Raw genomic sequence first — 10,101 nt, forward strand, 5'->3', positions numbered from 1 at the left:
GCCCCACTGGGAGGGAACCGGTGGCGGCGGCTCTTGTTTCCCGCGGAGCGGGAGTTCCGACCGGACGGGGCGGTGGGACGGCAGCGGCCATCATGGCGCTGCGCGCGGCTACGGGCCGCTGTCGGTGGCTCGCGCGCGCGCTGGCGGCGCCGGGTCCGGCCCGCGTCCCCCCGATGCCGCCACTATCACCGCCCGCCGCTGCTGCCGCATCGGGCCTGCTCCGGGCCCGCGCCCGGTTCGCCAGCACCGCCGGGCAGGGTCCGGAGGGCGAGCGTCTTCAGCGGCGGGTGGTGGTGGTGAGGATCACCAGCCCCTTCGCCTGGCTCCGCACACGCTTCTATTACCTCCTCATCAGGCTTTACTTCGATCAGGAGTTCAGCATCGAAGAGTTCACGCGGGGAGCCAAGCAGGTGAGCGGCGGGCGGCGAGGCGCGGACCCCGGGCCCGGCGCGGTGCTGTGGGAAGGGGGAGCAGGAGGGCCGGCCGGCATGCCTGCCTGCCTGCGGAGAAGAGTGCCCAGTGGTCTTCGGAGGTGGGCGTTCTTCAGACTTTTCCTATTTTCTTTCCCAAATTCCAGCATCAAAATGAGCTGGTTGAGCCCATTCCGCAGAGTAGTATGAAGGAACATGTTGCCCAGTGTTTCGAAGACTTTTAAGGGGAAGCGAGTCTCCTTTTAGCTGGTTTCCCAAAATGACAACGCTTAGGCAGGTGTAGAGTTGGTGCCACATGAGGAAAGTCTGAGAGAACTGGATTTGTTCAGCCTTGAGACAAGGAGGCTCCACGGAGACCTTATCACCATGTTCCAGTATTTAAAGGGTAGCTACAAAGATGGAGACTCCCTTTTTTACAAGGAGTCACATGGAAAAGATGAAGGGTAACAGGCATAAGTTACTCCTGGGGAGATTCCAAGTGGGCACATGAGGAAAAATTTTCACAATGCAGACAATGACCCATTGGAATCTCCCTAGGGAAGTTGTGGACTCCCTAGTGTTGGACACTTTTAAGATGCAGCTGCACACAGGGTGCTGGGACATCTAGTCTAGGTCATGCTTTGCATAGAAGGGTTGGACCAGATGATCCTTGAGGGCCCTTGCAACCTGGTACTCTATGAATCTATGATAGATTTGTTTCTTAAAATTTACGAACTCAGTAAGCATTGTCAACAGTATGTGTCAAAGGGTAGGTAATCTTAAAGCTAATAACATAAAACAGTGTAACCTCTGTCAAGCTTCAATTATTGCATTTAATGTTAAAGAACAAACAGAAAATGTTAGCTTGAAACACCCCCCACCCCCCCCCCCCCCCCCCCAGGGGGTAGGGCACAGAACATTAAAATGCTTGGGAACAATTCAAGAGAGACAAAAAAACCTACACCAAATTAGGTGCTATGCATGCAGAATCACCTGATTTATCTTGCCCTGGGTTTGTTTGTACTTGCTGCAGAGTCCTAAACACTGTGTCTGCGTTTCATATGTAGCCTTTTTTAATATATGGAGGCATTATTATGTGCAAATGCCTGTGAAGTCAAGGAGGAAATGGGAATTTAGTTTCCTGAAGTGTAAAGACTAAACCAGGTTTATGAAGAAATTTTATAAAACTACAGCTTCTGTTATGACTGAAACCAGGAGAAAGGCTGGGAAAAGGGGCAGGGGAACAAAATGGGGGAAGATATAGACTCTTTGAATTACCAAAACCGATAAAACCAGCTTATATAGATTACTGTATGTAATGCCTTTTTTGTTTTTTTCTTTTTGTTTTTTTTTTTTTAAGTTATGCATTCAGGTGCCTGTTGTCAAAAGTTTTAAGGCTTTAAATGAGAGAATGAAAAGAAACCATGTTTTTATCAGTTCATAGAATCACTCTTTTAGTGCTGCAGGGTTTCCATTTCAGTGGTGATGCACTCTGCAAACATTGAAATCTTAAATCTTGGAATATTTGGGTAGCTTGTCACATAATGATAGATCTGCCTGAAAAATAAGACAGCTTAATGTTGTTTGTTCATCTCATTTTCTCTCTTTCTTCCTTTTTTCTTTTTGGTAGGCCTTTTCTGTTGTTTCAAAGCTGCTGTCTCAGCGTAAACTTGAGCTGCTGGATGAACTTGTATCAGCAGAGGTAAATGCTTTCCATGTCTCACTCTAGCCATTGATTTTTCCATTATCAAGTAACATACATTTAGCCTGTCATTATCTACAAATGCTGCCAGTTTGGTTTGATTGGGGAAAAACTGCATTATGCTGAGCTAAGCGATTGTTTGTCCTGTAGCTTTTTTAATGTTTAATTTCAAGGCATGAAACTTAATTTAAAGTTACTATATTAAAAAAAAAATAAAAATTCTTGCTGTGGAGGGTAAGCACCAATTGCCAGAAAGATTGCTGGTGTACCAGAAAGGGTTGTAAGGCAGTGGGTCCTGGATTTCGGATGGCATTAGATACCTCTGTTGGTGTAGGCAGAGAGCTGACGCTTTGCTCATCCATGCTGCACTAATCCATTCCTACCCCCAGGCAGACCATACAGCCATTTACTGGCTTCAACTGGAAGGCATCTGTCTTGAGTCATGGTCTCAGGGGTGTGGCTGGCCTGGCTGGTTAAACATCTCTTTGTTTTGTGTTTTTATGAGTTTTTAATGGCTGAAGTTGTCTGGGCCTTCCCAGGGGATGGAGGTAGCAGATGCATCATAGTTAGGAGAGAAGATACTTTAGACCTATGTTTGCCTTATTACTGGGGGGTGTCAGCTTGGCCTGCCCTATTGCCACCCATGCCTTTGCAGCAAAATAATTTGGTGCTGTTTGTTTACTACAGTTGGCTTTGAAAAGCATCTCCTCTTCTTCTGCAAATTCTTTCAGTGATCATGTCTCATCGAGAGACCTAATTTAACCAGAGCAATGTAATGGATGAGGCTGTGATACCATGCTACTTTGTTGTTGCTTTGGCCAGTGAATTTTATACCTGCACAATGTACTAGAAATCAGTGTCTTCTAGTGAAGATTGTCTCTTGCTTCCATGTGACCTCTGGATTTCTTTGTTATTCAGAAATGGCAATTCTAGTTAGGCTAAAAACTGAGTATGAGTTAAAAAGAAGTGCTGCGCAGTTTCATCCTTCCTTGTCACATGTTCTTTTCAAGGTGTTTGAGGTGACGCCTATATTCAGTGTGTGCACCACAGTCTTTTTCTACTTAACACAGCTGTGTAGGTCTTAGGGTGCCCATATACTATGTCTGGGAATGTGGTATGCAACTTAAGTCCCAGAGCAATGATTTTTCAGTCTTTCCTGATTTGCAAATGTGTAAAGTTTTTCTAATTGGAATGTGGATCACAAAATGGCAAAGACGAGCTTAGTGGTAATGGAACTGATTTGTGAAAAGTAATTAAGAGCAGTGAGAAGACAGAGTGTAAGCAAGATTGTAGAACTGGTGTTTTCTGGGCTTACAGGCCTTGCAACTTCTGTTTTGTCAGTACCTTTTCTAGACCTTTTTAAAAAATACTTAGTTTTCATTGGTGTGAGCAGTAAAAGGATCTTCTTTAATATCACCAAATTTAGGAGTGCCCAAACTTCCCAGTTTTTTTTCACTTTTGTTGTTGTATATATTACACAATACAGATCATTTTATTAACTGCAGTTGAAAGGATTGTTACTTCAATTTCCTAATGAAAAACTGACAGTTTTTCTGAATTTAGGTACTTCAGGTGCTGAAGGAAAAGATTTCTTTGCTCCCTGACAGCCACAGGGATGCTTTAGCAGCTGACATTGATTCAATCATGTACACAACAGAAGGAGATGTTCGCATTTACTATGATGATGATGGTATGTTTAGAATTCTAAACCATTTCAGCAATGGGCAGTCTTATTTCCTGATTTTGCTACTAAGCAGGTATTCTTACAGATGTGGTTTTGAGTACTGTTTCTCGTTCCCTGTTTTTCTGTTTGTAGTTCATCTATTTGCCCCATCCCTGGCAGTGTTCAAGGACAGGCTGGATGGGGCTTTGAGCAGTCTGGGCAACTGGAAAGTGTCCTGTCCATGGCATGGAGGTTGGAACTAGGTGATCTTTAAGGTCCCTTTCAGCCCAAACCATTCTATGATTTTGTATACAGTTCCTTGATTTCCTTTTAAATCAGAAACTGAGAGATTATTGCTAGTAAGTCGTGGTACCGTTTTGACTTCTGTTTAGGTTTTGCTTATTCCTCTTTTGTAATTTCAGATTTTTCATATTATTAGTCCTTAGCAATCTCAAACCACTTAAAACCAATTATTTTACTGTGTGCAGAAAGCTGTTTGCTTCAGCAATGAAAATACATCTGGCAAGAAGAATAGTGAAGGCTGAACAATGAAATGAATTTTGCTGTCCTCACTTCTATTCTAGTTTCATGGAATACACTTTATTCTGGACTTTTGAAGCTAGTGATGAGCTCAAATAATTTTTTCTTTGGGTTGAACTCCAGCATTAAGAGCTCAGGTCACTATCAGACACAGTAGAGACAGTTTGTAGTCTAACCATGGGTCTTCCAATGAGCATTTAAAATTGCTAGACCAGTGAAATTTTAATTTTTTCCTTTTTTTGGGACATAGGGATTTTTTTTTTTTTTATTTCTCCTAGATTGCTCCTGAGTTTAAACTACTCTCATACTTCCATAGTATTAGTAGTTGGCTTTGGACTTTGGTAACTAGCTTTTTTCACACAGTTTGATTACGTACGTTGTCACATGATACTCATGATAAAATACATGCCTTTCTACAGAGTACATTTTTATTGTTGCTAAACAGCATGAATATGATTTTAATTAGCTTTATCATTTATTATTCTATCATGCATTCTTCATGGCTGAAGTCAGCTGCCCTTCCAGGGTCTCACTAGAATATATGCTAGGTAACAGATAGGAGTATTTGACCAATGAGAAACATAAGATCTTACCTTATGCTTTGATTTATTTCCAACAGGAAGAAAGTTTGTTAGTATCTTGATGTGTTTCTGGTATCTGAATGGTGCTAACCTACCTGACAAAGTACCAGGTGAAACCAAAGTTTTCCAGATTGTGTTTGGAGATGAAAGTTCAAAAGAGAAAAAGCATCTTTTAACAGCAAACTATGAGTAAGTTTACTTGTCCCTTTTTTTCTTCATGTACATGGGCTAGCTGCATGGAAAGCAGTTCAGGAACTGAAAGCATTCACACTGTGCCGGTGCAGGAACTTGTTATGTTTTAATTTACCTTGATTCTAATTTTAAATTCTCATCTAGCTTTCCACTGCGCCATTTTTTTTAAGTACCCCTTAAAGTCATTATGTTATTACCTTACTTCTGAGTTGACATTAGTGGGAACTCTTATCAGGAAGAGCAGTAGTTGGAGCAGTGAATGAAGTTTCTGATCCTTTCCTACAGCTCTCAGGAAACAGGCCAATATCAGTCCTTGTTTTCCATCTCTTAGAGCACAGCTAAGAGCAATTCAGTCAAGCCAAGCGGTCCGGTGTGGTGCTGTTGACTTGTCATTTCCCACACAAAAGTCAGAACTGGAGTTAGTTGAAAAAGTAGCTCATGAAGAGGAATTTATTTAGCTAAATGCTTTCTGCAGAAAGTTAGCACAAAGCAACATCACCTGGTGTTCAGATAGTTCATACCACTCTGATCCAAGTACTCAAAGAACACATTGTGTAGAGGAATTTTCATAGGACTGCTTGTAAATAATGTCTCTGTTAGTGTACTGATGTTGGAGCAGTGCAGAAATACCTGCACAGCTGGCAAAAGGTACTGAAAATAACATTATTAGGGGAGAAGTGAGGATTTTTGTGTGAGAAATGCAATATAATCAATGACTTTAACACCCATGTTTGAAATGGTGTGAGACTGTGGGTCTAGTTGATGAGGAGCTCTGAAACAAAGGAAACATTCTGAGGACACCAGTGCTTTTTGCCTGAATGGACTTTTGTGGATCCATACCTTAGCTGAATTCAGAATCTTCCTTACATCTGGAGGCTTCTGAGGTTCCATTAACTTCAAGAGTCTACATAAAGCCCTAAATATCTTCCTAATCCCTAGCAGAAATATCTTTGCAAGTATGTGTTTCTTCTGCTATTAACAGTGCCAACCTAAATTCAAATTAGCAAAGATCCTGCAGGCCTTGGAAGCCTACTGTTAAGTATTTGGGTGTCTGGAGAAGACAGTTTCCAGTAGTGGCTTTGCATGTAATTGCAAAGCACTGAGGTTATACTGCTTGTGTCAACAATGTGCAGGTTACTTGGAGCATGAATATTCAGCTTGAAGTTCAGACCTGTCTTTAGATGGCCAGCAGTCAAAACTGACATGCTCAGGGAGGGAGATATTATGACTACAAAAGGAAGAAGACTGTATGAAAAGAGGTTTCATTTTCCTAGAAACAACTGTGAGATTCACTGATACTGTTAGCTTGATCTTCGATGTATTTCTGAAGATAATTTACTTTTAAACATGGTTCAGTAAAAATGAAAATGTTCAGGTAGAATGAATAGCATGTGATTTCCCTTTACAATGCAGTTGCCATCCCATTAAATGAAAACCATTATTTAGAGATGAAGATCTGACACAATGCCATATTCATAGTTACTGCTATGAAAACAGTGCTTTCTTGATAGCAGGGTCTTTACTATTGCTGCTTGATGCTGTCTGTGGGATCTCAACCAAAATACTCTGAAGTCAGTGCACTCTGTTTCTTACTATAGAATTAATTTTGATACTCCATTTTGGGGCATAAGCATCAGAGTCTAAGGAGCTCTTACAGGAATAACTTTGAAGTAAAGTATTTCTTCACAATTTCTAGTTGGTATTAGTAGCTATTTAAGGATCAAGTAAATTTTAACAACTCTTCATTTACTGTCTTTCCTTTTGCAGGTTCCAAAGGGAATTTACAGAAGGAGCAAAACCAGACTGGACAATTACACGGATTGAACATCCAAGGCTATTAGAATAAATGCCTTCTACAGTCTTTTTGTGTACCACTGTAGATGTTAGGTCTCTCTTCCCCCACCCCCCCTTCCCATCCGAAAGAGGGATGAATTTTGTATGTTTCATTTCCCCAAATTGTTCCTGAAACTTATTCTATGCTGCGGCATTACAATAAAGCCTTTTCCCTGGAGCAGGCTAGTACAAGTTTAATTGGTACTGATGCTCATCCAAGGCATTTACACAGCACAGTTTCACACAGGCCAATATTACGGGTATGTTGACTTCTTACATTATGAGAAGAAATGGTTCTACTTGAAGATAAACAACAGTCTTTTGGCTGATGGCCCCTCTGAGTTATTTTCCTATGTTTCTTTTTTCCCTAGGGACTGTACAATATGTAACTGAATAATATGCTAGATGAAATAGAGGTAGATGGACTTCTTAGACTGTCTAGCCTCAGCAGTTCATTTTGAGGTAATCTTGCTTTTGAATACATTTGAGATTAAAAAAGTTAGTGCCATTATCAGTATTTGGTATAGGACTGGAGTAAGAGAAAACTTCCAGCATTTCACCAGGAAGATGAATCAATCTGATACGTATATTTTGAAAAATAAAACCAACATTCCTTTCAATTCAGTAACATACAGGCAAGCTTAGAGATTTATGAAAGAAAAAGTAGTCAAAACCATGAATTTAAAAGAGCTACCGGACAGTGAATCTAAATAAACTCCCCTGAAATGCTTGTTGAAGAAATGAGCAAATCATTAAATGTTGCAACTGAACTATTTCCTGATTCTCAGATTATGTCTGTTACTGGCATATTACAGGTGAGGGTAACTTTAGTAGTTTTTACATGCAGGTCAACAGGAGATCATCATAACAGTTTCTTTTCTTCACTATCTCAACTTTAAAGATATAGCTAACTTTCTACCCAGGCATGTTATAGAGATCTGTGCAGTGTTTTGAAAGCATGAAGTATAGTTGCTGTGATTCACAGTAGTGATTGAAAGGTATAAGTTAAATTTACATGGCTCAGCTCTTTTGATACAGTGATTTGACGAGAAGAATGTTTTAACATTTATCAACAAGGCTTTTTATGTCTAATCTTGGCAAAATAATTATGGTATTTTGTTCTGCCTTAGCAGCAGCCTGGCCTTACAATGGAGAGTTCGTGATCTGTCCTCTGCACAAAGTTCAGTGATGACAGAGGTCCTTGTCTTCAGGGGAGAAACAAAATGCTGTATTTAAAATTATATATAGCCATTTTGTATGCAGTCAATCTGGAAAAGTTTGAGGCAAAGTGAAAGATATTTATTATTCTGTGGACCATTTGCTGGAGTGATGCTAGCAAGCATGTCCAGTGTGGCTACTGAATGATGTGCTGCAAGAAGCTGCAATCAGATGTATTTCTTTGACATAGCAACAGGAGAAACAAGCAGAACACTAGTGAAGTGTGTAGATGCACTTCTAGAAGAAGTCATTATGGAGCAAAAGAAGATAAAAGCCAGCAAAGCCATCTTTGTATTCAGGAGTGTCTGCTTTCACATTTAAGTAGTGGAAGTCTATCTAGAAATGCTGCTAAACTGTCATTTTTAATTTAGGTTACTTTAGTAGTATCTTTTCTGTTTGATAGATCTATCAAAATGGGAGTCTGTCATGACTGATAAGGGATTACCCTTTTACTAGCGAGTGCTCCATTTTTGGAAGCGAAGGCGGGGTAGACCCTTCTATATAACTAATAATGAAAAATGTTTGTTTTGTTCACTGTAAAATTGTGGCTTGGTATGAACATGCTCCAAACCCAACCTGGAAGGAAGGGACAGATATGCATCTTAAAGAATCGAAGTTTACAGGAAGGTTTGAATCTGTTTTACATGACATCTCTATATAAATTCTCTTTCATAAATCTCATCATCATAGCAGTTAATGAGACCAAAGCGAAAGTCAGTGAAGGGCCTTTGTCATCTTATGGTATCCATGTTTTCTCTTGTGGAAATACTTTTCTTCCATGTTACTTGATCAGGCAAAACAGGATTTTACAGTTTCTATGTTGCTACTCAAAAGTATTTCCCCAAACTTGCTGTTATTTAAGATAAGAAATGTATTTAGTGTCTTCAAGCTAGTTTCTAGTGAGTACATTTCTATATCAAGTTTGTCCCAAATTCTCATGGAAAAAATGATGAATAAAGGGTTAAGTTTGCTTCATCTTGATCTAAGAAAAATATGGAGGAGAGTATAGTCTTGTAATTTGGGGATGGCCATAATACTAACTTAAGTGTTACAGAATTTTTAAAGAACTAAAGGAAGTGTTTATTAGAAACATCTTCACAATTTGGGAATAATAATGCTGAACAGGGAACAGTAGAACAATGTGGGGGTCTCTGTCACAGCATGATAGCACTCCTGCTTTCTGTAGCTGATTTGTCTCAGACATCACAGTGTGTAAGGATTTGGGTGTGATTTATATCCTTTTTGTCTCCTTGCATGACTTCCACTTCTGCTGCTTTTAAGTCAAGGGGACAAGTACAATTGTAATCATGGTGTAGTGGCTCTAAATCCGCATACATACCCATCTAAAATATTCGCAGTTTTAGCCCAGTAATTCTTAGAAACAGTGTCACCAGGTTTGGTGGTGATTTTCAGGGTAGAATTCATCTCTGTTAGGAACACTGACATTTCTAATTCATTTTACACAGAATGGTGAGGTCACCAAGTGTCTGGACTATGCTTAAAATGGAGATTGAAAGGACCACATTCTTCTCCCTGGGGTGAAATGACATTTCTTTAGGTTCGTGGGGAGTTTGGGAAGCCTTATTTTTTTATTTGTTCATCCAAAAGTATGGTCATGTTTACTAATTACTGACAGCTGCTTAGTACAGTTCCAGTGCATGTGTCTGAATCTTGACAAGCACGGATTAAATCTGGCCAACAAAACCCCCATTAATTTGCAAACCCTACTCACCAGTAGATGGCCTTGGTCACAAAGTTATTGTGGCTGGGAAGTGACTGGCATTAATGAGAGTGTAGAAGGAATAAAGAATGAAATGGTAGAGGCATTGATTCTCATTTAAGTGCTATTTAAATCATTTAGACTTGTCTTATTAAAAAGTCTTGATATTCTTACTGACTTTCATCCTGAGTCAATGATAGTGTCTCGTACTCTCTGCAGTGTCTACCCATTTTGAAGTGGCA

At 40.1% G+C, this 10,101-nt stretch overlaps 1 protein-coding gene across 1 annotated transcript; it reads left to right on the forward strand.

The window, feature by feature from the left end:
• Positions 1 to 57: 57 nt before the first annotated feature.
• Positions 58 to 7,099, forward strand: MAIP1 (matrix AAA peptidase interacting protein 1). The gene is made up of 5 exons (XM_062619713.1): positions 58 to 410; positions 2,041 to 2,112; positions 3,676 to 3,802; positions 4,935 to 5,085; positions 6,856 to 7,099. Exons 1-5 carry the CDS (start codon positions 93 to 95, stop codon positions 6,932 to 6,934), a joined length of 747 nt encoding a protein of 248 aa, XP_062475697.1. The 5' UTR covers positions 58 to 92; the 3' UTR covers positions 6,935 to 7,099.
• The last annotated feature ends 3,002 nt before the right edge of the window (positions 7,100 to 10,101 follow it).

Source organism: Pezoporus occidentalis, unplaced genomic scaffold (genome assembly GCF_034315485.1).
Source record: "Pezoporus occidentalis ecotype Australia unplaced genomic scaffold, CSIRO_AGI_Poc_V1 ctg213, whole genome shotgun sequence".
In the NCBI taxonomy this organism is placed as follows: Eukaryota; Metazoa; Chordata; class Aves; order Psittaciformes; family Psittacidae; genus Pezoporus; species Pezoporus occidentalis.